Source organism: Lolium perenne, chromosome 4, assembly GCF_019359855.2.
Source record: "Lolium perenne isolate Kyuss_39 chromosome 4, Kyuss_2.0, whole genome shotgun sequence".
NCBI lineage: Eukaryota > Viridiplantae > Streptophyta > Magnoliopsida > Poales > Poaceae > Lolium > Lolium perenne.
The window spans coordinates 348,468,574-348,495,369 of record NC_067247.2 but is presented as its reverse complement, the minus strand read 5'-3'; the positions used below and the strand labels follow the sequence as shown (position 1 = coordinate 348,495,369).

Here is a 26,796-nt window from a genome sequence, read left to right as displayed (position 1 = left end):
GCAGAATCTGTCAAAACAGAACAGTCCGTAAAGACGAATTTCTAAGAGGCACCAGACTTGCTCAAAAGAAAATGCTCAAATTGAATGAAAGTTGCGTACATATCTGAGGATCACTCACGTAAATTGGAATAATTTTCTGAGTTACCTACAGAGAATTTGGCCCAGATTCGTGACAGCAAGAAATCTGTTTCTGCGCAGTAATCCAAATCTAGTATGAACCTTACTATCAAAGACTTTACTTGGCACAACAATGCAACAAAAATAAGATAAGGAGAGGTTGCTACAGTAGTAACAACTTCCAAGACACAAATATAAAACAAAATTACTGTAGCAAAATAAAAACATGGGTTATCTCCCAAGAAGTGCTTTCTTTATAGCCATTAAGATGGGCTCAACAATTTTAATGATGCACTCGCAAGAAATAAGAGTTGAAGCAAAAGAGAGCATCAAGAGGAAAATTCAAAACAAATTTAAGCCTAACATGCTTCCTATGAAAAGGAATCTTGTACACAAATAAATTTATGAAGAGCAAAGTGACAAGATCAGGAAGATAAAACAAGTGTAGCTTCAAAAATTTCAGCACATAGAGAGGCATTTTAGTAACATGAAAATTTCTACAACCATATTTTCCTCTCTCATAATAATGTCCAGTAGCATCATGGGCAAACTCAACAATATAACTATCACATAAAGCATTCTTATCATGAGTCTCATGCATAAAATTATTACTCTCCACATAAGCATAATCAATTTTATTAGTTGTAGTGGGAGCAAATTCAACAAAGTAGCTATCATTATTCTTCTCATCATCAAATATAGGAGGCATATCGTAATCATAATCAAATTTATCCTCCATAACAGGCGGCACCAAAAGACCACTATCATTATAATCATCATAAAATAGGAGGCAAAGTATCATCAAAGTAAATTTTCTCCTCCATGCCCGGGGGACTAAAAATATCATGCTCATCAAAGCCAGCTTCCCCAAGCTTAGAATTTTCCATATCATTAGCAACAATGGTGTTCAAAGTGTTCATACTAATATGTTCCATGGGTTTTCTAATTTTCGGATCAAACCATCCATGTCTTAAATCAGGAAATAGAATAAGAAGCTCATTGTTGTCCATTATGCCTTACTAGTGTAAACAAGAAACAAAAAGATGCAATTGCAGGATCTAAAGGAAATAGCTTCGAGCACACACACAATGGCGCTAGAAAAGTACTTACTTACCTGGAACCGGAGTATGAGTGCCTTTTACCTTTCCTCCCCGGCAACGGCGCCAGAAAAGTGCTTGATGTCTACGGGTGCTTCTATTCTTGTAGACAGTGTTGGGCCTCCAAGAGCAGAGGTTTGTAGAACAGCAGCAAGTTTCCCTTAAGTGGATCACCCAAGGTTTATCGAACTCAGGGAGGAAGAGGTCAAAGATATCCCTCTCATGCAACCCTGCAACCACAAAGCAAGAAGTCTCTTGTGTCCCCAACACACCTAATAGGTGTACTAGTTCGGCGAAGAGATAGTGAAATACAAGTGGTATGAATGTATATGAGCAGTAGCAACGGCACCAGAAAAGTGCTTGCTGGCGTGTAGTTGATGGTGGTAATATTGCGGACAGTATAGATGCAGTAGAACAGTAAACAAGCAGCGATAGCAGTATTTAGGAACAAGGCCTAGGGATCATACTTTCACTAGTGGACACTCTCAACATTGATCACATAACAGAATAAATAGATAGATGCTAGACTCTACACTCTCTTGTTGGATGATGAACACCACTAACTGTGTAGGATTACACGAACCCTCAATGCCGGAGTTAACAAGCTCCACAATATTCGATGTTCATATTTAAATAACCTTAGAGTGCATGACAGATCAACATAACCAAACCAAGTACTAACATAGCATGCACACTGTCACCTTCACGCTACGAAAGGAGGCATAGATCACATCAATACCATCATAGCAATAGTTAACTTCATAATCTACAAGAGATCACAATCATAGCCTACGCCAAGTACTATACGATGCACACACTGTCACCATTACACCGTGCAGGAGGAATAAACTACTTTAATAACATCACTAGAGTAGCACACAGATAAATTGTGATACAAAACACATTGCAATCATAAAGAGATATAAATAAGCACTTCACTATGCCATTCATAACAGTGAATAAGTATTCTGTGAAATATAGCCTAAGAGACCCACACGGTGCACACACTATCACCTTTACACACGTGGGACAAGGAGTCTCCGGAGATCACATAAGTAAAATTCACTTGACTAGCATAATGACATCTAGATTACAAACATCATCATATGAATCTCAATCATGTAAGGCATCTCATGAGATTATTGTATTGAAGTACATAGGGAGAGAGATTAACCACATAGCTACCGGTACTGCCCCTTAGCCTCGATGGAGAACTACTCCCTCCTCATGGGAGACAACAGCGGTGATGAAGATGGTGGTGGAGATGGCAGCGGTGTCGATGTAGAAGCCTTCCGGGGGCACTTCCCCGTCCCGGAGGCGTGCCGGAACAGAGACTTCTGTCCCCCAGATCTTGGCTTCGCGAGGGCGGCGGCTCTGGATGGTTTCTCGTACCGTGGCTTTTTTTTATCGAAGATTTAGGTCAGGGACCTTTATATAGGCGAAGAGGCGGAGTCGGAAGGTCGACGAGGCGGCGACACACTAGGGGGGCGCGGCCAAGGCCTGGGCCGCGCCACCCTGGCGTCTGGTGGCCCAGTGGCCCCCCTCTGGCCTCTCTTGGGTGTTCTGGAAGCTTCATGCAATCCTAAGATGCTGGGCATTGATTTCGTCCGATTCCGAGAATATTTCCTTACTAGGATTTCTGAAACCAAAAACAGCAGAAAAAGAATCGGCCCTTCGGCATCTCGTCAATAGGTTAGTTCCGGAAAACGCATAAATATGACATAAAGTATGCATAAAACATGTAGATATCATCAATAATGTGGCATGGAACATAAGAAATTATCGATACGTCGGAGACGTATCACCGGCCTGCCGGGCCACGAGCTGGCCCACCCGGCCGTGACCGGCCCGGGCGCCTATGCCATCCGGGCAGAGTCCCGTGGGCTTGGCCGCCCCATCCGGCCCAGTGCCGGTCACCGACCGGCCCGCCCGGCGCCGGCCCCGGCCGGACCGGCCTCGCCGCCGATCGGGCCTCACACCGCGCGGCCCACCCGCGGCTGCGCCCGCGTCGCCCAGCTTCCTGCCGCCCGCGCGGCTGCTTCTCAGCCCGGTTGCTGGGCCGGCCAGACCGGACGGGCCGCCGGCCACCTCAACGCCAAATCCGGTCGGCCGGCCTGGCAGCCGGCTGGGCCGATTTTTCTGGGCGTTTTTCACTGTGCATTTTTTTCTTTCTTTTCCCCCAACGGTTATTTTGCCCTCTTTGCTATTAATAGCTCTTCTTCCACCTTGAGCTAGTTAGTTCTTCCCATTCTCTCTCCTCCATTGTTGCATTTGAAGAACTTGCTCTCTCTCTCTTGTCCCCCCCCCATGATTCTTGCTCATTCTTGAGGGATCTAAGAGAGGAGATCTAGATCTACACTTCCACCAATCCATTTCTCCTCTAAGTGAGGGAAACTCTTGGGATCTAGATCTTGGAGTCTTTTGTTGACTTTTCCCATTGTTCTTCATCTCCAATCTCATCTTAGCATTTGTTGCTTGGGTGGGATTTGAGAGTGAAGGACTTGAACACCTCTAGTGTTCTTGCTTTGCATCATTGCATAGTATTGAGCTCTCCACCACGATTAGTTCGAGTGAGAGACCGTGAGCTTGTTACTCTTGGAGGGAAACCTCCTAGTTGGCTTGGCGGTTGGTGCTCCGGTGATCTCTTCAAGAAGATTGTGAAGAGGCCCAGGCTTCTCCTTCGTGGAGCTTGTGAAGTGGTTGTGGAGCTTGCCATCTCCGGAGCGGAGGAAAAGCTGACCATAAGGAAAGGGCCATTATCCTTTGTGGGTGTGGTTCGGAGAATAGGGTGAGCCTTCGTGGCGCGGGGAATCCTTCGTGGGACCTCCACTCCTCCAAACGTGACATACCTTCTTGCAAAGGAAGGGAACACGGGAATACATCCTCGTCTCCGCGTGCCTCGGTTATTTCTATACCCGAGATCTCTTTCCCTGTGATAGCCATCGTTCTTGAAGTACATATATCTTGCTATCACTTATGCTACATATATCTTGTGCCTATCTTGCTTAGCTCTAGTTGCTATTGTTACACTTAGTTGAGCTTAGCATATTTAGGGTTTGTGCTTGTAGACTAAACGTTAGTTTAATTCCGCATTCTTACAAGATAAATCCGTAAGAGTTTTTAATTGCCTATTCACCCCCCCTCTAGGCGACATCTCGATCTTTCAGCTTCCAAGGGACGAACTTGTATAAATAATTTTTGTTGCTACAAGTAGTGCAATAACTCTGCTATTGATCATAGGAACCCAGACATCAAGGAACAAATCTTCATTACTAACATAGTTTTAGACTAAATGCAACATGATTTTGGCATCATTGAATGGTACACCACAATAGGCTCACATGTGGATCAAATCCCGTTTACTAGCGGAACACAATTTTAGACCAAGTGTAATAAAGGTTTAGCAATATGAGGAACAAACCATGATTACTAGCGTGACATATTTTTGGACTAAATGAAACATGTTTTGAGCACATGCGGCACAAACTCTTGACAATAGGGGAACATGTTTTCAAACTAAATGGAACAAGATTTTGGCACTCATGGCATAATCGACACTATAGGTGGAACATAAAATTTGACTGAATGGAAAACATTTCATGAGTGAAACTCTTCCCAACCATAAGCGGAAGAAATTATGAATCGGGTTTTTAACCCATGTATCAAATAAGAACTAGTACAGAAGAATAAAGTTTTAGGCTAAATAGAACAAATCATGTTTTTTTTTGAAATCTGGTTAAAAAGGGAACAATAGAAAAAACCAAATTGATAAAGGAACAATAATAAAATACATGGAATGAATGAACACAATAAAAAATACACATGAGAATAAAGGAATACAAGAAAGAACAAAAATAAAGGACAAGAAAGAACAAAAATAAAGGAGTACTACATGGAAGCACTTCCTTAGAAGAGAAAAAAAAAGATAGAGAAGGGTCCAAGGAACATGAAAGAGTAACGTACTCGCTCATTCTGGGCGGATCCTATTCACGGCTCAGTGGGGCCCATATCAAGGGTGCCGCACAGGGCGTGATAGGTTTGGGATGAGCCTGTTAGGGATGTGGGTGGTTACTCGCCAGTTTCTATTTAGTTTTCTCTTGGTGACGAGGAGTCACCTCGGCAATGTCTGTGGTATGGACTCAGGGTTTCGGGGAAAGGTGGTGTGTCGTTGGTGGTTTCGTCGATTGGTCATGAGGCTATCGACAGATTGATTATGAGGCTAAAGTGCCATAAACTAGAACAAGCTAGGGTTTATAGCAATGATTCGATGTCCTCCCGCTGGCTCCTCCTAGCCATTATATAGGAGGCAAGGTCTTAGAGTCCAGTCCGGGCCGGTTTACATATGTTTCTTGCCTAACTAGAAATATGTCGGCTCCTGTATAGTGGGCCTTTCCTTATTCGGCAAGCTTCATCATGTGGGCTTCGGCTTCCATCATTACAGATTTCTCCAGAATACGCACCAGGATGACACAAACCATAGGCCCAATTAGGCATAACCATGTCACTTGGCTTCTTTGGTTCTTTTTTGGTTTTCCTCGTTTTTTTCTTCTATTTTTTTGTTTTTGTATATTTGTTTTTTTTGAATTTTATAAAACTGAACATTTTTTAGATGTGAACAATCTTAAATTTTAAAATTTTAAAATTTTATTTTTTTTCAAAATTAAGCATGTTCAAATTTAAAATTTTCAACTTTAAACAAAATTTTAAATTAAAAAGATCTATGATAGAAAACCATATGGAGCATGCCAACAAGAATAAAAATCGTCTGAATCGATGGAGTGCGCGCGTGCGAAGCACCGATGATATCTGGGAATGGTCTAATGTCTGGTTCTCTACAGACGGCGATCCAGATAGAGGCCGCTAAACACGGCTAATAGGAGCCCCACTCGTTCAGGAGCTCCTATCCACTTAGGGCTCCTTTGATTTAAAGGATAGGAAAAACATAGGAATATGAAAGGTATAGGATTGGAATGGCATGTCTAATTGAATCCTATAGGAAGATGAAGTTTGTTTGATTGTAGCAAAAGAATTTTTCCATGAGGTATGAGCTAATGCTTTTTTCCTATAGGAATTACACTACAAGATTCCTATAGGATTTTTTCCTATAGGATATGTTCCTATGAATCAAACAACATGTATAGGAAATTTTCCCATAGAAACCAAATCCTACGCAATTCCTATGCAAATTCTTTGAATCAAAGGAGCCCTTAGCAGTGCGGAAGGAAATTGTGCCGCACACTCTAGGAGGGTGTGTTGGGCCACCTTGCAGTGCGTTTTCTCTTTGTTCTTTTTTTATTTTTTATTTCGTAATTTTTATGTTGTTCTTTTCTGTACATATTTTAAATTTGAATATCTTAATTTTCTTGTTATTTTTTCGAAATATGAACATTTTTCAAAATTTTAGAACAAATATACAATTTGAACAATTTCAAATTTGATCAGTTTAGAAATTCGAACATTTTTTAGATTTGAAAAAAATTAAATGAAAAGTTTCGCGATTTTAATATTTTTAAAATATGAACAATTTTCAAACCTAAACATTTTTAAATTTGAACATTTTTAAAAATTGAAATTTTTTTAAATCTATTTTTTGTAAAATTGTAACATTTTAATGTTTGAACATTTTTAAGTTTGAAAAAAAAAATTATGTAAAAATAAATAATAGTAAAAGACGACAAAAAACCTAGGAAAAATAAAACCAAACAAGAAAATGGAAAAGGAAAAACTAGACTGGAAAAATAGACACAAAAACTAAACTGAAAAAGGAAAAGCATGTTTGAACTTTAATGGGCATGGCCCTAACCTGATCAAGGGGGTGTGCAGAGCCGTGTAGGCACCAACCTAGTCGGTGAAAAATCCTTTGACGCTCGTTGTGTCGGTTAGCTCGGAAATGCGTGTGTCACCGACGAAGGTGAGGAAGAGAACTTAAGGCATAGGGTAGGGTAGGGTGTAGATCTGGGAGCTCGCCGGCGAGGAAATCTCAGGGTTTCAGGAGGTGGTGCGGGGCTGGTCGGAGATAAGGGAGGTGGTAGTGGAGGAGGGCGGGGCGGCGAGGCTCCACGAGAGCGGTGCCGTCCGCGGATGGTGGCGGGGGAACTCCATTAGTGTATGTCGTTGAGGAAGATGGAAACGAAGGTGAAGACAGTGTCCCTGGTGGGCTGCCCATGACGCGTTCCTTCATGCGTCGACCGGCTCGCGGGCGCAACTAGCACCGAATATGAGCGCCCGAGCTCCCATGGTCGGCATCTCGGAACCACCCCTCATTCTGCAGTCAACCATCTCACACACCCCGTTAACTGAGCCTTTGGGGCGTAATGCCCCGAGTGATTCCACGGTAGGAGTCGCTCGTGTTGAGAGGATGGCAATTTTATCCACAGATCGGGTATCCACGGATATCCGGCGCAACGGAAAAGCTTCCCCCTCTCAGAGGGCTTGGTCGGTGGCCCACATAATTATTGCTGAAATGCTACGAAAATATTATCGAAATGCTGATAAAATGTTGTTGTTATGCTCAAATATTTTCTATTCATGTACATAGTGCGCAAAAAAATGGATATCCGTGGATATTTGGATATCGGATGTCTTTGGATTTGGAGCGACAACCATGTTTATAGATACTTTAATGAACGGGATTTGTATACATGAATTTGGTTTTGGTGCATCCGTTCAAACCCGATGGATTGCCTGCCACCCCCTGTGCGATACCGAGCCCTTTGGCCCTGGCTGAGCTCCGCCGGCAGCATACCCGAATCCTCGTGTGGGCACCGAGCATCAAAACAACCGAAACTCAAGTGACGAAGATTTATGCTCCATAGCATGAACTCGCGCTACAAAACCCTCCCCAAATCCTTCAAAACTCCAAACCTCCTCTCCAAATCCAGCCAAACCCTCACCAAATCCTTCGCCTCCTCCTCCTCAACCCCGCCGTCAAGCTCGCTCCGCCACCCCAACGAGCTCACCGACCTCCTGCACGCCACCCGTTCGCCCAAATGCCTCCGCAGGCTGCACGCGCTGCTGGCCGTCGCGGGCGCGGTCTCCCGGGACACCTCCGCCGTCACGGCGCTCGTCGACGCCTACCTCTCCTTCGCCATCCCGGGCTCCGCGGCGTCGCTGTTCGCCGGAGCCCACCGCGCCCGCCCCACCGTGTACGCGCTGAACCTCGCCGTCCGCAGCTTCTCGGCGCACGGCTTCCACCGCGAGCTCCTCGACCTCTACCGGGGCGCGCGCGCCCTCTGCGGCTCCGACAACTTCACGCTCCCGCCGGTCGTCAAGGCGTGCACGGCCGTCGGCTGCCTTCGGCTGGGGAGGGAGGTGCACGGCAGAGTCCTGCGTGCCGGCCACGGCGGCAACGTCGGCGTGCAGACCGCCCTCCTCGACATGTACGCCAAGGCCGGGCGGATTGGCGCGTCCAGGACGGTGTTCGACAGCATGGCTCACAGAGACTCGGTTTCCTGGAACGCCATGATCTCGGGGTACTCTCTCAACGGCTGCTTCCCAGAAGCTGTCGAGGCTACGCAACAGATGCAGCGGGACGGTATCCGGGCGAACGCGAGCACCTTGGTTGCTCTCGTCGGCGTGTGCAGTGCCGTCGGAGATTCAGAAGCCGGTGATTCGCTGCACGCGCTTGCGATGAAATGCGGGGCGCTCGCCGATGAATCCCTCGGACCTTCCTTCATCTCGATGTACGCCGCGTTCGAAAACCTTTCCTCGTCTAGGTTGCTCTTTGACCTGCAGCCCGGAAAGGATCTGGCATCTTACAACTCCATGATCTCAGCGTACATGCAGCATGGCAAGTGGGAGGAATCGTTCGAGGTCTTCAGGTTGATGCGCCGCGCAGGGCTTGGGCCTAATTTGGTTACACTGGTATCTGTGCTTCCAACTTGCAGTGATTTTTTGGGGGTCAACCTCGGTGACTCTGTGCATGGCATGGTTATCAAGTTCGGCCTCGCAGAGCAGCTTTCTGTTGTCAGTGCTCTTGTTTCAATGTACTCTAAACTTGGGGAACTAGATTCAGCTGTGCGACTTTTCTGCACTTGTACCGAAAAGAACGGTCTCCTGTGGAACTCCATGATTTCTGGGTACCTTGTGAACGGCAAATGGGGCATGGCTCTTGATACATTCCGCAGGATGCAAACTGAAGGTGTTGCACCCGATGCGACAACTGTCGTTAAGGTGATCTCCGGATGCAGGCACATGAAAGATTTACGTATGGCCAAGTCTGTCCATGCATATGCTGTTAGAAACAGATTTGAACTGAACCAGGGCGTGATGAATGCACTCCTTGCTATGTACGCTGACTGTGGAGAGCTCTCAGATTCATGCAAGTTATTTCAGAAAATGGAAGCACGCATGTTAATATCTTGGAACACGATAATATCTGGTTATGCTGAAATTGGAGAGACCGAGGCTTCTGTAAGACTGTTCCGCCAGATGCGCCAATCAGGCCTGCAATTCGATGTAGTAACCCTGATTGGCCTTATCAGCGGTATTTCTATGGCTGAGGACGCCGCAATTGGAGAATCACTTCATTCGTTGGCAGTTAAAAGCGGATGCAATGCGGACATTTCTCTTGCAAATACCCTTATTACCATGTACAGCAACTGTGGTTCTGTTGAGGCATGTCAGCAACTCTTTGACAGCTTGTCTTCTAGGAACACAGTCTCCTACAATGTCCTGATGACTGGATACCGTAAAAACAACCTATCTGAAGAGATAGTGCCTTTGTTTCACCAAATGCTCAAGAATGAACAGGAGCCAAATCATATTACATTACTGAATTTATTGCCTGCTTGTCAGAGCCAGTCCCAAGGAAAGTCTGTTCACTGCTATGCAATTCGGAATTTTTTGGGGTTAGAAACATCTATCATCACGTCAGCCATTTGTATGTATAGTAGGTTCAGCAATGTAGATTACAGTTGCAAACTTTTTAATTCGATTGGTGAAAAGAACATCATAGTATGGAATTGCATCTTATCGGCCTTTGTTCAGTGCAGGCTGGCTGATAATGCATTTGATTTCTTCAGGCAGATGTGCTTCCTTAATGTAAAACCTGATGCAGTAACTATGCTGGCACTCCTATCAGCATGTTCGCAGATTGGAAATGCAGATTTGGCAGGATGTGTTACAGCTCTCATACTACAGAGCGGATTTGGTGGAACCCTTACGGTCGTCAATGCTCTCATTGACACGCATTCAAGGTGCGGAAGCATATCATTTGCAAGAGAGCTCTTTGATAGCTCAGTGGCAAAAGACTCCGTCACCTGGAGCTCAATGATCAACTCATACACTTTACATGGGGATGGCAAGTCTGCCCTTGAACTTTTATCGATGATGATAGGCTCAGGAGTAGAGCCAGATGACATAACTTTTGTTAGTATCTTGTCAGCTTGCAGTCATAGTGGCCTTGTAGATCAAGCAAGAGCATTGTTCAAATCACTACAGATAGACTACTGCATCACACCAAGGATGGAACATTATGCATGCATGGTGGATCTACTGGGTCGGACTGGCCACCTGGATGAAGCCTATGATATTGTTAGGTCAATGCTGTTTAGGCCATCAGAAAGTTTGCTCGAGTCATTGCTTGGAGCCTGTAGATTCCATGGAAATTCTAAAATTGGTGAGGCTGTGGGGAAACTGCTCATTGATTCTTGCCACAGTAAATCACGATCTTATGTCATGCTTTCTAACATCTATGCTTCAGCTGGTAAATGGAATGACTATGAGTGGCTACGGTTAAATATGGAAGCAAAAGGACTGAGAAAAGATGTTGGAATCAGCTCCATTGAGTAACCCTGATATTTGGTCAAACACTGGCATTAAAATTTTGGGAAATGTGCTAAAACCCTCCTCAAGTCTAAGTTGATGCTTGTTTACTGGGAGGGATCATTTTTGTAACATAAGAAAACGTTCAAATTCATTCTTCCATTGATAAATCTTTTGGAGTAGCTAGTTATTGCACAAAGCTCGAAATATTTCCGTCTTAGTGCATTATATTCTTGAAGGAAGATTGTGTTCATTGAAATGGTAAGCGCTCTACAGCTGTTGCATTGCTGTTATGCTGATATCTTAAAGAATTGCTTGGTCTGATTTGGAGAAGATTATGGACAAGCTATGTCAACAGAATCTCAATGAAATCTGTATTCCACCAAATTCGAGTATCAGATGATTACAACAAAGATCTCCTGAGAATTGAGAAACCAATTACAGATTTTATACTGTGGATAAGGGTAGGTGCCTTTGCCACTTTCTTGTTACTCTTACAGTTGTATATCGACTTAGCACTTGTTTTTGTGGTGCAGATGCCCATGTGAAGACTTCACTTTACCAAACAGGGAATGTACATTTTTCTTCCTGCAAAGGTGTCTCACTTTTAATGTGATGAAAGAAGCCTTGCACTTAATATGTTGTGGCACTGATCTATTAAGAAAGGGGCTGATGTTCCTTGAGCTAGTTATATTATCCCTTTTTTTCTTCAAAAGAAAGAAAGAACATTTAGGTCATCGCAGACACTGAAAGAGTTGGGGTAGAATCATAAGAACGTCCAGAATTGACTTTTTTTTACCGTGTTTCTTTTTTTTTACTAGGCAGAGTTGACTTCCAGACGGTCCACCACATTTATCCGCAGTAAAGATTGTTCTCTAATAGCCAGTCCCAGGATGCTTGACTTGTGCATATGGTAACTTCCATGTTTATATTGACTAGGTACACATATAGTAAACTGTTACGATAGAAATCAAGACACAGTGATTGACATTGTCTGTTCCCGCTGGAAATATACGATTGCTGGTAACTGTTTCTACATTTGCTTCCTGGTTGACTTTTGCTAATGAAGGAAAACATATCCAACCAGTTAAGAAATAGCGGCTTACACTAAAGATGGGGCTTTCTTTTGCATATTTTCTTACTTTAGCCAAATGTGCGCACTGTGTGAAGATTCAACTGATGAAATGCCAACCAAATTACAGTAGGAGGAATTCAAAGGTTGAAGTGCAAGGCTTTTCTACCATTTCCACCTATCACTAGGTTCTAAATGAATATTTCCAGTACAGGTGTTCCTACCTCATGCTGTCACACAATTTCCTTAATCATCCAGCTTGTGCCAGTAGTTTTGATGTAAAGAAGTAAAAGTAATATACAAAAAATACAGAAAGAAATCAAAACAAATATTTTGGGGAATAAGTCCAAGTCTTCTCCACATATGATTATTAACAAATTGGTCCTATTCTCTGCTTCCAGGTGGCTCTGCACAGCTTCAACTCTTTCAATCCTTCCTCCACTCTCTTCTCTCTAATATCTGCGAAAACTGCCCCTCTCTCCCCCTAGCTCCAGTCTTCTCCCTTTGTTTTGAAGATAATACAGACACGAGTCTCAATTCTTCAGTAAGTTTCAGCTTTTGCTTTTTTTACTTTAGAGTTTATTTACTTATGATCATGTACATGACTTCAGACCCTGTCCTATCTGTCGTTCTGTTATAATCACGTTTTCGTTCCAGATTTGTATCTTTTGTTTTAGTTTCATGAGTTCCTGAGTTTTTCTTTGGGTATTGCTTAGCTTGAAGCTGAATTTGCGTTTAACTACGGAATCCACTTACATATGAAGACCTCACTTCTTGACATAGATAAAACAACATTGCTTTAATGTTGATCAGAAAGTAAACCAAAATCTAGAAGGTCTTGCAGCTTGTTTGCTTTTCCACGCAGCAGATTTTGTTATGTCCATGAAGATTTAGCCAAAATAGTTAGAATGAGCTTTGGGGTGACAAACGTTCAGGTCAATGTCTGTGGCTTATCAGATAAATTGATTGAAAAACATATTTGGTTTGCTCTTATTACCAGATTTACCATGGTTAAAAACATATCAACTTCTGATCATTGTATGTTCTTGGATGAGAAAGACATATATGAGGGCCCCTCTTTCGATGAAAACAGTTTTGATTCAATCAACAATCTGACATTTCAGGATCGACTCACCTTGCTGATGCTGAGTTTACTGTAGGCTGTGGGTGGGCATGCATTTATTATTTTATTTGGCAAGTAGACCATTACTCAAGCTTCGGTATTTGCTGTTCCAGTCTAATTCCTTCTTCAATGTTTTCTTCCACAGTTAATATAATTAAACTGTGACTGGAAGAATGGTAGAGAAGAATCTTGAAGGGGGTGACTCGTCTCAAGTTTCATCTTTGTCTTCACCAGAATCTGTGGGAAATTCTGTGTTGACTAAGATAACTGAAGGCACTAATGAAGATGACAGCAATTTTCTTGAGAAAACAGTACGTGTCACTTCTAAGACACCAGTGCACCAAGAACTTCCTGCAAGCTTGACATTGATAGACAGCAAGAGCAATCTGCAAGAAATTTTGGTTGAACAAAAAGCTCCCATTGGTGGTTCCGTAACTGGTTCATCAGAAGTAGATAACAGTCGGTTGCCATCAATAAAAGAAGATTCTCGTAGTTTTCCATCTGCCACTAATGAAGTTGATGAATTAAAGGAAGCCATCAGTGACAACAAGAGCAATCTGCAAGAATTTTTGGTTAAACAAAAAGCTCCCATTGGTGGTTCCACAACTGGTTCATCGGAAGTAGATAACAGTGGGTTGCCATCAATAGAAGAAGAATCTCGCAGTTTTCCATCTGCCTCTCATGAAGTTGATGAATCAAAAGAAACCATCAATGACAACAAGAGCAGTCTGCAAGAAATTTCGGTTAAACAAAAAGCTCCGGTTGGTGCTTTCATGACTGGTTCACCGGAAGTAGATAACAGTGGGTTGCCATTAATAAAAGAAGATTCTCATAGTTTTCCATCTGCTTCTGATGAAGTTGATGAATCAAAGGAAACCATCAATGACAACAAAAGCAATCTGCAAGAAATTTTGGTTGAACAAAAAGCACCCATTGGTGGCTCCATAACTGGTTCGTCAGAAGTTGGTAACAGTGGGTTGCCATCAATAAAAGAAGATTCTCATAGTTTTCCATCTGCCTCTATTGAAGTTGCTGAATCGAAGGAAGCCATCAATGACAACGAGAGCAATCTTCAAGAAATTTTGGTTGAGCAAAAAGCTCCTGTTGGTGGTTCCTTGACTGGTTCATCGGAAGTAGATAACAGTGGGCTGCCATCAATAAAAGAAGATTTTCATAGTTTTCCATCTGCCTCTAGTGAATTTCATGAGCCAAAAGAAGCCAGCAATGACAACAAGAGAAATCTGCAAGAAATTTTTGTTGAACAAAAAACTCCCATTGGTGCTTTCATAACTGGTTCATCGGAAGTAGATGACAGTGGGTTACCCTCAATAAAAGAAGATTCTCATAGTTTTTCAACTCCCTCTAATGAAGTTCATGAATCAAAGGAAGCCATCAATGACAACAAGAGTATTCTGCAAGAAATTTTGGGTGAACAAAAAATTCCCATTGGTGCTTTCATAACTGGTTCATCGGAAGTAGATTACAGTGGGTTACCCTCAGTAAAAGAAGATTCTCATAGTTTTCCATCTGCTTCTAATGAAGTTGATGAATCAAAGGAAGCCATCAATGACAACAAGAGCAATCTGCAAGAAATTTTTGTTGAGCAAAAAGCTCCTATTGGTGGTTCCATATCTGGTTCATCAGAAGTAGATAACAGTGGGTTGCCATCAATGAAAGAAGATTCTCACAGTTCTCCATCTTCCTCTAATGAAGTTGATGAATCAAAGGAAGCCATCAATGACTTGATGGCAATGCAATCTTCAGGAGAAAACACACATGCAACGCCGCAGACTTCAGTTAGCTCAAGAGAAGACGTCCAGTGTGCACCCTTGCGCAAGGTTCAAAATGGTGCTTCCAGTTCTGATTCTGAGAAGACACCTGCTATTTTAACAAAGGTGAAAGAAGAAAAACCACGGGTAATGCCTAGATGGTCTGAGCGCCAAATGAGCCTACGAGACACTCGACAGAAAGTTCCTGCACCTGTGAGGAGATTGAGCAGGGCTGAAACCTTTGTTGATACAACGAACCCCATTGAGTCAGTGAAGATGGCTGCCTCAAAATTTGGTGGTAGCGTGAACTGGAAAAAACGTAGAGCACTACCGGTGCAGGTAACTCACAGCATAGCCTCTCTTGTTTGTTACATTAATTCTGCGAGCTACAACCTTAATAAATTATCTTTCAGTTGCATCAGTAACATTCTTATTTTTGTAGATTTCTTGAGCCTTACTTTACCACTTACACTTGCGGACATAAGATGAACTTCATTTCTCTATGTGTGATTAATAATCTTGGTATATCCAGGTGAATGACCATGTCAAACTCGAGGTTGGTATGCTGAAGAACGAAATTTCAAAGTGCAAAGAGCAAGCAGAGGCCGCAGAGGCTGCAAAGCTGTCTGTATTCAATGAGATAGAGAGAACAAATAAGCTTAGCGAAGTCCTGAAACGTGATCTGGAGAGGGCACAACATGAAGAGGCAGATGCCAAGGAGGATCTGGATTTCTTTCAATTTATTGTACCAGAGATGGAGGAAGGAGGAGTTAGCAGTGATGATAGTGTTGCAGGCAAGGAGATTTTGAAAAATATCCAAGAACGTCACAAAGTACTGGTGTCCAAACTGAATTTGGTTAATGATGAGTTAAAAAGGGTTCAGGAGGATTATGATTCTTTACTGATCGAACATGACACTTCCACCGAAAAATCTCGGGCAGCCATCACAGTGTCCATAGAGACTGAGAGGCAAGTAGAGGAGCTCACTGTAGAGCTCAACAAACTGAATGAAGTGCTGGATTTGGCTCATGCTACGTGCCATGATGCTGAAGAAAAGAAGGTGTGTATGTCCTTATCTCGAGATGAGGACTGTCTTAAATGGGAAAAAGATCTAACTCAAGCAGAAGAGGAAATGAGTCAACTCAACAAGAAGCTTTCTTCTGTTGAGGACCTGAAATCAGAGCTTGAGACAAACTCCAATTTAATGGTCAAGTGCAACGAAGAGCTAACTGTATATTTGGAGGCAAAGCTAATTGAAGAAGCACAAGCACAAGGAACCAGAAATCATGAGACCATGCAAGAAGAAACCATTTTATCAAGAAATGAGCTCGAGGAGCACATGAAGAGCATTGATAAGGCGAGAGATGAAGTATGCACCCTGAAAATTGCTGCTGCATCGCTTCAGTCAGAGTTAAGAAAAGAGAAAGAAGCACTTGCCGCCATGCAGCAGCTTGAAGCAACGGCATCAACTACCATCAGCTCTCTCGAGGTGGAGATTAAGCTGGCACAACTGGAACTGGAAGCGGTTCAGGCCAAGGAAAAGGAATCCCGCGATAGAACGGGTGAGTTTCCCGGGATTCTGCAAGCTGCAGCCCAGGAGGCTGATGAGGCGAAGTCTGTTGCTATGAAAGCACAGGAGATGCTAAGAATGAACAAGGAGGAAATGGATCAAGTGAAGGCTGGCCTGAGTACCATGGAATTCAGGCTCCAATCAGCTCTGAAAGAGATGGAAGCAGCAAAAGAGTCTGAGAGGATGTCGCTTGAGGCTCTCAGAGCGTTGGAGGAGAGCGAGCTTGCAGCAAACATCGCAGAACAAGGCTCTCCTCGAACGATCACACTCGACTTTCATGAGCACGCAACTCTTGTCAAGAAGGCCCATCAGGCAGAAGAGCGCGCGCACGAGAAGACATCCTGTGCGACCGCACAGGTTAAGATGGCCAAGGAGTCCGAGTCTCTCATCTTATCAAGACTCGGCGAAGCCTACAAGGTTCTGGAAGAACGGAAGCAATCACTTCTCACTGCCACAAAGCGGGCTGATACTGCCGCCAGAGGCAAGCTGGCCATTGAACAAGAACTGAGGACATGGAGGGAGGAGCACGCTCAGCGTCGTAAGGCAGGCGAAGCTTCGAGATCTGAAACTAAACCTTCAAACACGGCTGTGGTCATCTTTGAACGCGACGGGGATACCAGGGGCACCTGCAAAGAAGATAGCTGTGCCCTGGTTCATCCGGTATCCGATCCGTCAGCCAGTAACAGTCCTGCTTTGCACGGGAAGACTAGCCGAACAAAGAAGCCTCCGTTCCTACGCCGCATGATGATGTTCCTGGCCAGGAGGAGGCTTAAAGCGGCGGAATAATGTATTGTACAGTATTATCTTCTTGGTCATCTGTTAGAACTGTGAGGATTGGTGTGCATTTTGCAGTAGGCTAAGTATGTACTAGTGTTTACTCGACTGGCGTGCTGCGGTCTGCAGAACTTTCCGATCATTTGCTGTAAAGTCTCAACGGAAATGATTCTACGGAAAAGTTCAGAAAGCAGGATTGTAAATTTGTAATGTGCCGAATTCTGTGTTCGCTTGTAACTTGAATGCCGAGAATTTCAGTGGTCTGAATGCATCTGAAAAATGCCCCAATCCTGTAGTTATTATCCCGCATTTCTCAATGCACAGAGCTTCAGTGGTCTTGTATGCTGCTACTTACTTATGAATTTCATTCATGGGCTTCGCTGCCTAGACTGAAAATTCAGCTTATTATATACTGAGGTACCTGGAGAAGGCACAGGGAAAATCATCCTGTGGCAGGCAGGCCCAGCACCTTGATCAGATACCCCAGAGGACCTAGACGTAAGTAAAACACGGCAGATGGATCGTCGGTGGCGTCAACCGTGGCCGTGGGACGCACCTGGCAATCCTCGGAATAAAACACAAGTCAGTCGTATCTGCTTGCTTCCTGTCATATTGTACGGTGTCTGGCAGCTGCCATCGTCGGCGTCTCGTGAAAATATACGTTGTCGACCGGCGAACATGGCCGTGCGAGTTGGTGCAGGCCACGTCCGGAACAGCTCCACGAAGTTGTCGTGCACGCTGCCGGCCATATATTTTAAAGAGTCTCCACGATTTTTATGAAAATTACGCATTTTTTTTTATCTTGGCAACCATACGTTGCTAATTTGGTGTATATAAAAATTGGCAACTGATGCAACGAAAAAAAGTCGGCCCATTCAGCAAGACCAATTAATCCCTACTCGGTGGGTTGACCGATAAGTCGATTGATTGATTGGCTTCTCTCTAAAAAAAAGATTGATTTATTGGCCGATTTATCCTATTAGTCGCTAATCGTCATCTGACCAAATTGTTACAGATAAACGATTTCCTCAACATTGTGCGGGCCTAGAAAATGAGTTTTTATAGTGCTTACAATAACTAACAAATGATATTCCACTAAAGTAGTATCATGCAACTTTGCATTGATTTAGAATGACATGTATTAACATAACAACTAAGTGATTATAATTTTTTTTTGCGGGTTAAGTGATTATAATTTGATAACTAAGTATTGTGTATCTCACAGCTAAGTGTTAACAATTTGGTAGGTGCTCGTGATTGTTTTGGTCAAAGCATGAAAACATATGGTATAGTTTCGAAATAACTCATCATGACTAAATCAACTATGAAAACCGAATCTGATTAGTCGTTCAAACAAATTAATTTTTATTTTAAACTTAAACGGAATCTCGCTAATGTCACTGTATGCATTCGTTGACCTTAGCTCAAGTGGAAGGACCCAACCAAAGCATGGGTGGTCCTTGGGAACCCCTGCAGTGAGGAGGATATGGATCTTTTCTATGCAGTGATTGAGGTCACCATTGGCGACAGTCAAAAAGCTAGCTTTTGGCATGCCCCTTGGCTATCTGGTTTGAAGCCAAAGGACTTTGCGGCATCCATTTGCGCCATCTCCAAAAGAAAGAAGTGCCTAATTCGTGAAGCCATGCAAGATGATAAATGAACTCGGCATGCAAAATGGGCTATCTGTGCAACATATTATTGAATTTGTGTGGAGGCTCACACAATCTGGAGTATACACCGCTAAATTGCAATTCTATGGGGGAAACTTCTTCGGTGACGAAGCCATGTGTTTGGGGAAACTAGGCACCCTCAAAGTGCAAATTCTTTGCTTGGCTAATTCTCCAAAACTGGGTTTGGACCATGAATCGCCTTGAGTCTCGTGGTTGACCAAACTGTAGCCTTTACCAACCTTGCAAGAGGGACCCGGAGACGGCTGTGCAAATTATGTTCCATTGCCGCTACACATTCCGTATTTGGGAGAGCGTCAAGTAATGGTTTGGAGCGCCGGAGATTCAAGCGACTCAATGGGCAACCATGGACAATGTAGAAAATTGTTGGCATCACCTTGTCTTACATGCTGGACAAAGACACAATGCTGGAAACAATATTTGTGGAGGACTGCGACCAAGCTTCACACTATACGTCGTCATCAAAGCGTTCGCAACCTTGTTACATGCCCGAGAGCAATACGAAATACGAAAAAAACAAAAGTTTAATCTAACTTGAAACTTGATCTATTTGAACACTGCACCGTTCAGTGCCAGATCTTGATCATTTGCAGAAAGAGCTTGAATAAGCAGTTGGCTGTCAGTCTCAACATGGATGTTCTGCATGCCCAGACTTGAGCTTGGCTAATTGCTTTGAGGCAGGCATTAGCTTCAGTGTGCAATGTTGTGAAGTGTACAAGTAGATTGCCTAGCCCTTTCCATAAGTTCGGACTTTTGGTTCAAGTGGCTAGTGCATGAAGCTTAACATGGTATCAGAGCCCCAGGTCTCAAGTTCAAATCCTGCCTTTCACATGGTTTTCGCAATTAAGCCTAAAAATTGTTGTTGTCCCCCTCTTTAGCCACCGCTGATGCCCTGTTTCGGTGTGCTCTTCTTCTTTCACGTGTTGACTTTCTCTTCTCCCGTCACACGCGAGTGGGGGTGTTGTGAAGTGTACAAGTAGATTGCCTAGCCCTTTCCATAAGTTCGGACTTTTGGTTCAAATGACTAGTGCATGAAGCTTAACATGCAAAACATCTTGGACCTGGCCCACAAAACCTATCTGAATCCCTTATCACAAAACCTCAGCCACCAGTGCGGCTATATTGGTGACATGGGAAATTTTGAACGACATGAATACTAGGGCTTTTCGCCACATCTCAACCTTGCCTTCCATAGTTCTAGCTAAAATTAAGACGGAAGCGCGCAATTAGGTTGTCGCAGGAGCAAAACATTTGAGTTCTATTATAGCGCGAGAGTAGGCTTGTGTTGTCTTGTATGGTGGCCTAGGCCAACAAAACTTCTCTAAAGCTTTTTCTTAATTAATGAGATGATGCAAAGCTTTTGCATGTGGCGTGTGTGTGGTGCAGTCTTGTATCTATCTACAAAATTATTTGTGTTTTTGGTTGAAAAACTAAGGTAATCACCATTTATTTATTAAAGCAGACAAAGTAATCCCACGGAGTGTTTTTTGGGCAGATTAGTGACCTGGCGGATGGGCCCCTTCCTGGTACCAATGGAAAAGACGAAACTGCCCTGAGGAGAGAACACCCTGCGTCCCTGTCCTCCCGACTCACTGCCTGGACCTTCCGCCTCTCGCTCGACTCGCTGCGCGCCCCCCTTTCCGCCCCTCGACGCGCCGCCCCCCTGTAGCTCCGACGAGAAGGTTCAATCCGGATGCGAGGTAATTCCATGCACTCTCTTCTCCTTGTCTCTTTTGTAAGCCCTAGATGTATTAGCCCAGTTAGCTGGAACTTGGAACCCTAGGTTTTCTGGAATGGGCCCAATCTGCAATATAGGTTATCCCGAATTTCACTTTGCGAGATGGAATGAGATTGAAATCGATGGGATTTTTCATGTTCCGTCTCAAATAGGGTCGATGTGGGTAGGCATGAATGTACACAATTTAGTGTGACAAACATAGACGGTGTGTGTGTGCATCGGCGTGGGTAACCTTTGGATCGTTTTATTTGTCAAGTCTTGTCATCGAACAGGACGTTGAGAGCTTCACTCGCTGTTCATGTTCGAGGAGGATGTGATGTAGTATAAAACTGCTTAGCTTGGGGGAGGATGATGTATTGATGGTAGAACAATGTATGATTTGTAATCAGTGGTGGTTACATTCTACTGTAACCCCTCGACGCCCAGTAACATTGTATCCTGACCGCCTAAGTCCCCGCCTCGCCTCATTCCGCATTGAGAAAATCATTTTCTACAAGTTACTTGGTGGAGTGGAGATGCATGCCTGATCTGGGTTTGTTTCTTTGGCTGGCGGCTCTAATTTACATGGATTGTTCAGTGTATTTGGTTACGACATTTTATTTTGTTTGAGCAATATATCTTAATATTGTGGATGGATAAGTCTCGCCTCTTGTGGAACTGATTGCATCAAATTTATTGCAGTCTGTGTGGGTAATAACAGTAGTTCATTTTGAAAATAACTTTTTTTGGAGAAATACAAAAGCTTGAAGATAATTCTATTATATGCTGAAATTTGCCGTGACAATTCTGATTGGCTTCTGTTCATATTTGATGTTTTTATTTATAAATTTAGTGCTGAATTAGACAAGCTGGTCAAGCTGACTGATTTATCTGTACCCTGTTACTTGAGGAAACTGTTGATTTCGTGTGTGTGTTCTTTTTTCAAACTAATGGCACTAACACTTGACTACAAGTCTGATTACTGAATGTACATTTTCCCAAATCAGTATGCACAGATATTGTGAAAATTCTTTGGCTCTGTATTTGGGCTTTGATCCACTATGTTTCTTGCAGCTTTGGACCTTACGTGCTCACATTCAGATATACAGAAGACCTGTGGTTTTAAATGTTGGAAATCGGATCACTTCCGTTTATAAATACACAAATATGGTAGCGAATCCCTTGCTAGCTGAGAAAGAACTGGCGCTTGCAAGTAGATGCAGTTCATTGTCTTCAAGCATGCAAAAGCCTCCTACATCGTCCTGTCCTACTATCACATATGAAGAAGCTCTTAGAAGGGAACTGGAATATCGGAAGAGGCTGGAAAGTACTCATCCACATTTGTTGATTGGTCTTAATGGAGCCCCTGCGCTGTCCAAGGTAAGCTTCTTATCTGACAACTTCTCAGTAAGTTACTTTAATAGCGAACATGTGTGATTGTTTAGTTAACAATGTAGGTGCAGGAAGCATATGATTAATCTGGTTACTGATCATTGGCAGAACAATTTCATTCAAGGGTACTTTATCCATCAACACAACAGCACAAACACGATCTATTTCCCATAATTTTCAAACTAAAATAGCATTTTCTCGATTTAAACCCAATGTGTTCATTTGTGCTAGCGTTTTACTGCAGAAAGCCATATATTACCTTTTGTTTTAATAGTTTCCTGTGCAAAACATTGAATCAAATCATTACTTCACATGCTGAAAGCTCAGGAAAGAGCCAGTTTTCTTTAGTGGTTCCATGTTCAGGCTTTGTTGTACACTTTGTTATAAAGTTCTAAGCCCTAGCAGATATACATAGAAGCTGCATATGATGATACTGGCAATGCACGTGAGGTTGCTTTATGAGATATGAAAAAACACACCTTAGTTTGATCTAATTACCATGTGAAAACTGAGAGGTTGCACCAATGGTAGGATTTTTTCAATGCCACTACAAGCTACATTGAGCCCCTTATCCACGCTCTTACTATGTTCTGTGCAGGATAAAGAATTCAGCTCGGAGAGTTGTAGTAATTGTTTTATCATTTTAGAGTGGAAAGTTTGCTAAGCAACATTATTTTAGTAAACCATGCCTCTTTTTATGCCTAGCTGAATTGCTGGATCGTTTCATTTTTACGACAACTTCTGCCTGAATTTTTTTGTCGACTCAATGGATCCTTGGACCCCCTATAGCTTACCTTCTGATAAAAAAAAGTTACGTTCTCATTCTTCTTCATAGTATCTTGGTTCGATGTTAATGAATCCCAAACTTTATCCAAATATTTAGTTTGATGGTGGCTCTCTGGAAGCATGATAAGGCTAGGCTGTACACTATTGTTACTATGTTTTTGTTCTTATACCTAGAAAAAAATCGTCCGATAAATGCTCTTTGCTAAATATTTATTAAATGAAAAACAAATACTTTCAGGATATCTGTACAGATTCAGCACCTGATTTGTTAAAGAGAAAGTTTACTCCTGAGAGCAATATGCCTTCACAACAGTCAAGTTTCAGTTTCGCCACTGCACGAAGCCAGCCAGCAAATTGGTACCCCTCAAAGAAGAAAGTAATAGTTCGACAGCCGTCATCACCGGCCGTCCAAGCATCCAGAACAAATTCGGTACCTTCTTTTTGGTGCAAAATATGTAAGGTGGATTGCGTTACTGAATTCAATTTCGGCTCCCATATTGGAGGGAAAAAGCACAAAGCCAGGAAGGAGCAGATTCTTGGCAATAGGGGCACTGGAAGACCTTTCAGTCAATTTGCGGGCAACGCGAATCGTCGACCAAGTGAGAATACAGTTCCTGAAAGCAGAAATTATGAACCAAATGTGGGTAGCAGCAGTATTACTGGACCAAGCAGCAGCGTGTCCTCTGGAAGCAGACCTAGTGAAGCAGACCCTGAAGTATGAAACTAGGTAATCAGCATCGTTATGTACTATGAAATTCAGGCTCCAAACAGTTCTCTGAAGGAGATTGAGGCTGATGCTCTCAGAACGTTGAAGGAGAGAGACTCTGTCATCACGGTTAACTTTGAGCAGCATGCATCTTTCATTGAGGAGTCCAATCAGGCAGAAGAGCTTGTGCACAAGAAGACATGTTCTGCAGTTGCACATTGCTCTGGAAGAACAAAGCACATTGCTCTCTGCTGAAATGTAAAAACAGGCTGACTGTCATTGCCATGGAAAAGGATATGTGTGTAAGTTTTTACTGTTTTGAACTCAAAATTAATGATGAATTGGATATTGTGTTTGATATTTTCGATGAATTTCATGTTCTGGAAAAGACATCTCTTGTCCTCTGAAACTGTTAACGCTGTGTAGCCAATTTTGTGTTTAGTTGTTATCCAGCGCATCTGAATGCAGATAATTTTACTGGCCTTCTATGGGGGAGACACTTCACTGTGTAGTTTATTAACCTGTTCATCCGGATGCAAAGAGGTTCAATGGTCGTGCATCCTACTTTTAAGCTGAAATTTAATGGCTTCGTTGCAGTAGGGGACTAAGTCGAATCAACCGCATTATGATCACATTCATGTACAAAATACTACAGTTTTGATCGGCAACCAATACACAGCTTTGACCGCCAAAATCAGGATTTGGCTATTGAAAAACTGAGATTCAAGGGTACAAAATACAGGTTACAGACCAAGTAGGAAACGGCTGGGAATCGATCATACATTTGTATTCACCAAGACTAGCTACTACCACTTAACTTCTCTAAAAAAAAAAGCACTAGCACTTATCCGCTGTACACCTACACCTCTTTACTGACGCCAGGAGCCAAATTCTTCAGTGATCTTGTCGCAGACACCAAGCTCATCAGAGGTGATGCACTTCTGATGAAGGAACAATTTTGTGACCCCTGCCTCAGTACATTTAGGTATCTTCTATATATCAATAACCATGTTCAACACCCAAAACGATTTCTACCTGCATTCTACACCAGCAAGCAAAAAATGTTAAGAAGTGCAGGTTAGGAAAATATGACCAGAAATTAAATAGGCACGAACGCTTCAGAAAAAAAAAACAACTTGTAACCTTTGGCCCCAGTAAAGCTCGTAACCTTTTCTCACTATCACATCACCGGCACTCCAAAGTTGCAACATAGAGAACACATTGAAAATCATCTCTACTTTCATCGCAGAACTCGCCATTGTACATCAAATTTGCCGATCATAATCTGAAGAAAAAAGATCCTGACCTTGGCCTCAGAAGAACTTTCCAAATTTTCATGACCAATGCATGGATAAGATTCCATGCATCCGCTCAAATTTGAACTGTGTGGTTTTATACATCATCGGCCATTGCAAGGGAAAATCATAGTTAAGACAGCAGTGAGAGTTTGTCTCCATTGGCAAACTCAAGAACAACAGAGGAATAGATGTGAAGTTTGTGACCTTGGCCTCAGTAAAGAATGCACATTTTCATGGCCAAAATGCATGGATAGATTCCACACATCTGCTCAAATTTGAACTGTGTTTTTTCACATCATCGGTCCATTGGCAAACGAATATGGAAATAGTTTTCAAGAGCAGAGCATTGGGCAGTTGCCTAAGAAAAGAGGAACGCAATATGTCAGAGCAGAGGATGGAAGAAATGTAAGTAATCGCACAACTATTTTTGAAGCAAACTTGATGTCTTCAGATACTAACATTCAAAGATTACAGCAGCATTCGAAATCAGAAGAAACCGTGAAGTATAGATACTTCTTAACCTCAGCGAAACCTTGGCTAAAAAAAAAAACCCTCAGCGAAACAAGACACTGATGTGACGAAAATTACAAGAGGCGCCTCGGAGAATCCCGCAAAAGTTCCACATGACAGTTCCTATTAAAAGGTCCGTTCCAGAACACAAATCAAGATTTCATCATCATCGGCGCGCACACACACACAAAGATCACAAAACACAGAAAAATTGACCTCTGTTCTTTGAAGAAGTTAATCAGTTCTTGTCATCTGCCCATATAGCACATCTCAAAAGCCATCGTTGTGTCCTCATCGGACAAATCAAAATCGAAGAAACCCGTCTAAAAATGGCGACCTTGGCCTTAGCAAAACAATGCACATTTTCATGGCCAAATGCATGGCTTGATGACACTCATCTGCTCAAATTTGAACTGTGTGTTTTCACATCATCGACCCTTGTAAGGTAAGATCATATATAAGACGCCGACAAGAGTTTGCCTACAAAGAAAAACACAATTGTCTAGGAGAAGATAAACCAGGAAAAGTAACCACACTATGATTCAACGACAATTACAAGAGGTGCCTCAGAGAATCCCGCAGAAGTTCGTCATGAATCATGATGGAACCTATTGAAAGGTTCGTTCTGGAAAACAAGATTTCATCATCATCGGCACACACACACAAAGATCACAAAACGCAGAAAAAATGGCCTTGGACACTTTGAAGAAATTAATCAGTTCTTGTCATCTATGCAGCCTTGGCCTCAGTAAAACTTTCCATATTTTCACGGCCAAGTGGACCGGTTCAAACTCATAACCTTTTTTCACTTTCAAATCATCGGCACTACAAAGTTGCAACAGAGAAAACACGTCTTAAAAGAAAATAATCTGCTGTGATACAAATGTGCATATCAGAATTTGAAGAAAAAGGATCGCCACATTGGCTTCCGAAAAACTATCAATTATTTTCATGGCCAAATGCATGGATAAAATTCCAAAGTTGGAACAAAGGGAGCACATAGACAAGTTCGTGAAAAGAAAATCATCTCCATTGTGATCGCAGACCTGTCTGCTGTGTTACAAATGTGCATATCAAAATCCGAAGAAAGATTGATCGTCACCTTGGCCTCAGAAAAACTCAGGAATTTTCATGGCCAAATGCATGGATAAGACTCCATGCATCTGCTTAAATTTGAACTGTGTTGTTCCACATCATCGGCCCTTACAAGGGAAGATCATAGTTAAGACGACAATGAGAGCTTGTCTCCGTTGGCAAACTCAGGAACAACAGAGGAATACATTGAAGTGGAACTTTTGTGGTACATAAGAGTTTGTTTCCAAGAGCAACAGAGGAATAGATGGAAAATTTCATTTTAAAAAATAACTGCACAATAAAGTAAATTCAGAATGTTTTTGAACCAGACTTGAAGT

The 26,796-nt window shown here is 42.7% G+C and overlaps 3 protein-coding genes across 4 annotated transcripts; all 3 read left to right on the top strand.

Annotated features, from left to right (window-relative positions):
* The first annotated feature begins 8,030 nt into the window (after window positions 1-8,030).
* On the top strand, window positions 8,031-11,006 carry LOC127348002 (putative pentatricopeptide repeat-containing protein At3g01580). The gene has a single exon (XM_051374123.1). It carries the CDS (start codon window positions 8,031-8,033, stop codon window positions 11,004-11,006), a length of 2,976 nt encoding a protein of 991 aa, XP_051230083.1.
* LOC127297001 (uncharacterized) lies at window positions 11,002-17,591 on the top strand. 2 transcript variants are annotated; one of them, XM_051327251.2, is made up of 5 exons: window positions 11,002-11,443; window positions 11,516-11,575; window positions 12,453-12,595; window positions 13,320-15,282; window positions 15,476-17,591. In XM_051327251.2, the coding sequence occupies exons 4-5, from the start codon at window positions 13,348-13,350 to the stop codon at window positions 17,297-17,299; spliced, it is 3,759 nt and encodes a 1,252-aa protein (XP_051183211.1). In that variant the 5' UTR covers window positions 11,002-11,443; window positions 11,516-11,575; window positions 12,453-12,595; window positions 13,320-13,347; the 3' UTR covers window positions 17,300-17,591. The 2 variants fall into 2 exon arrangements, with proteins under 2 accessions (XP_051183211.1, XP_051183209.1); XM_051327249.2 differs by having other exon boundaries at window positions 11,516-11,892.
* Window positions 17,592-20,521: 2,930 nt separating this feature from the next.
* On the top strand, window positions 20,522-23,966 carry LOC127297002 (uncharacterized). The gene is made up of 3 exons (XM_051327253.2): window positions 20,522-20,675; window positions 21,767-22,072; window positions 23,109-23,966. Exons 2-3 carry the CDS (start codon window positions 21,860-21,862, stop codon window positions 23,589-23,591), a joined length of 696 nt encoding a protein of 231 aa, XP_051183213.1. The 5' UTR covers window positions 20,522-20,675; window positions 21,767-21,859; the 3' UTR covers window positions 23,592-23,966.
* Window positions 23,967-26,796: the final 2,830 nt, after the last annotated feature.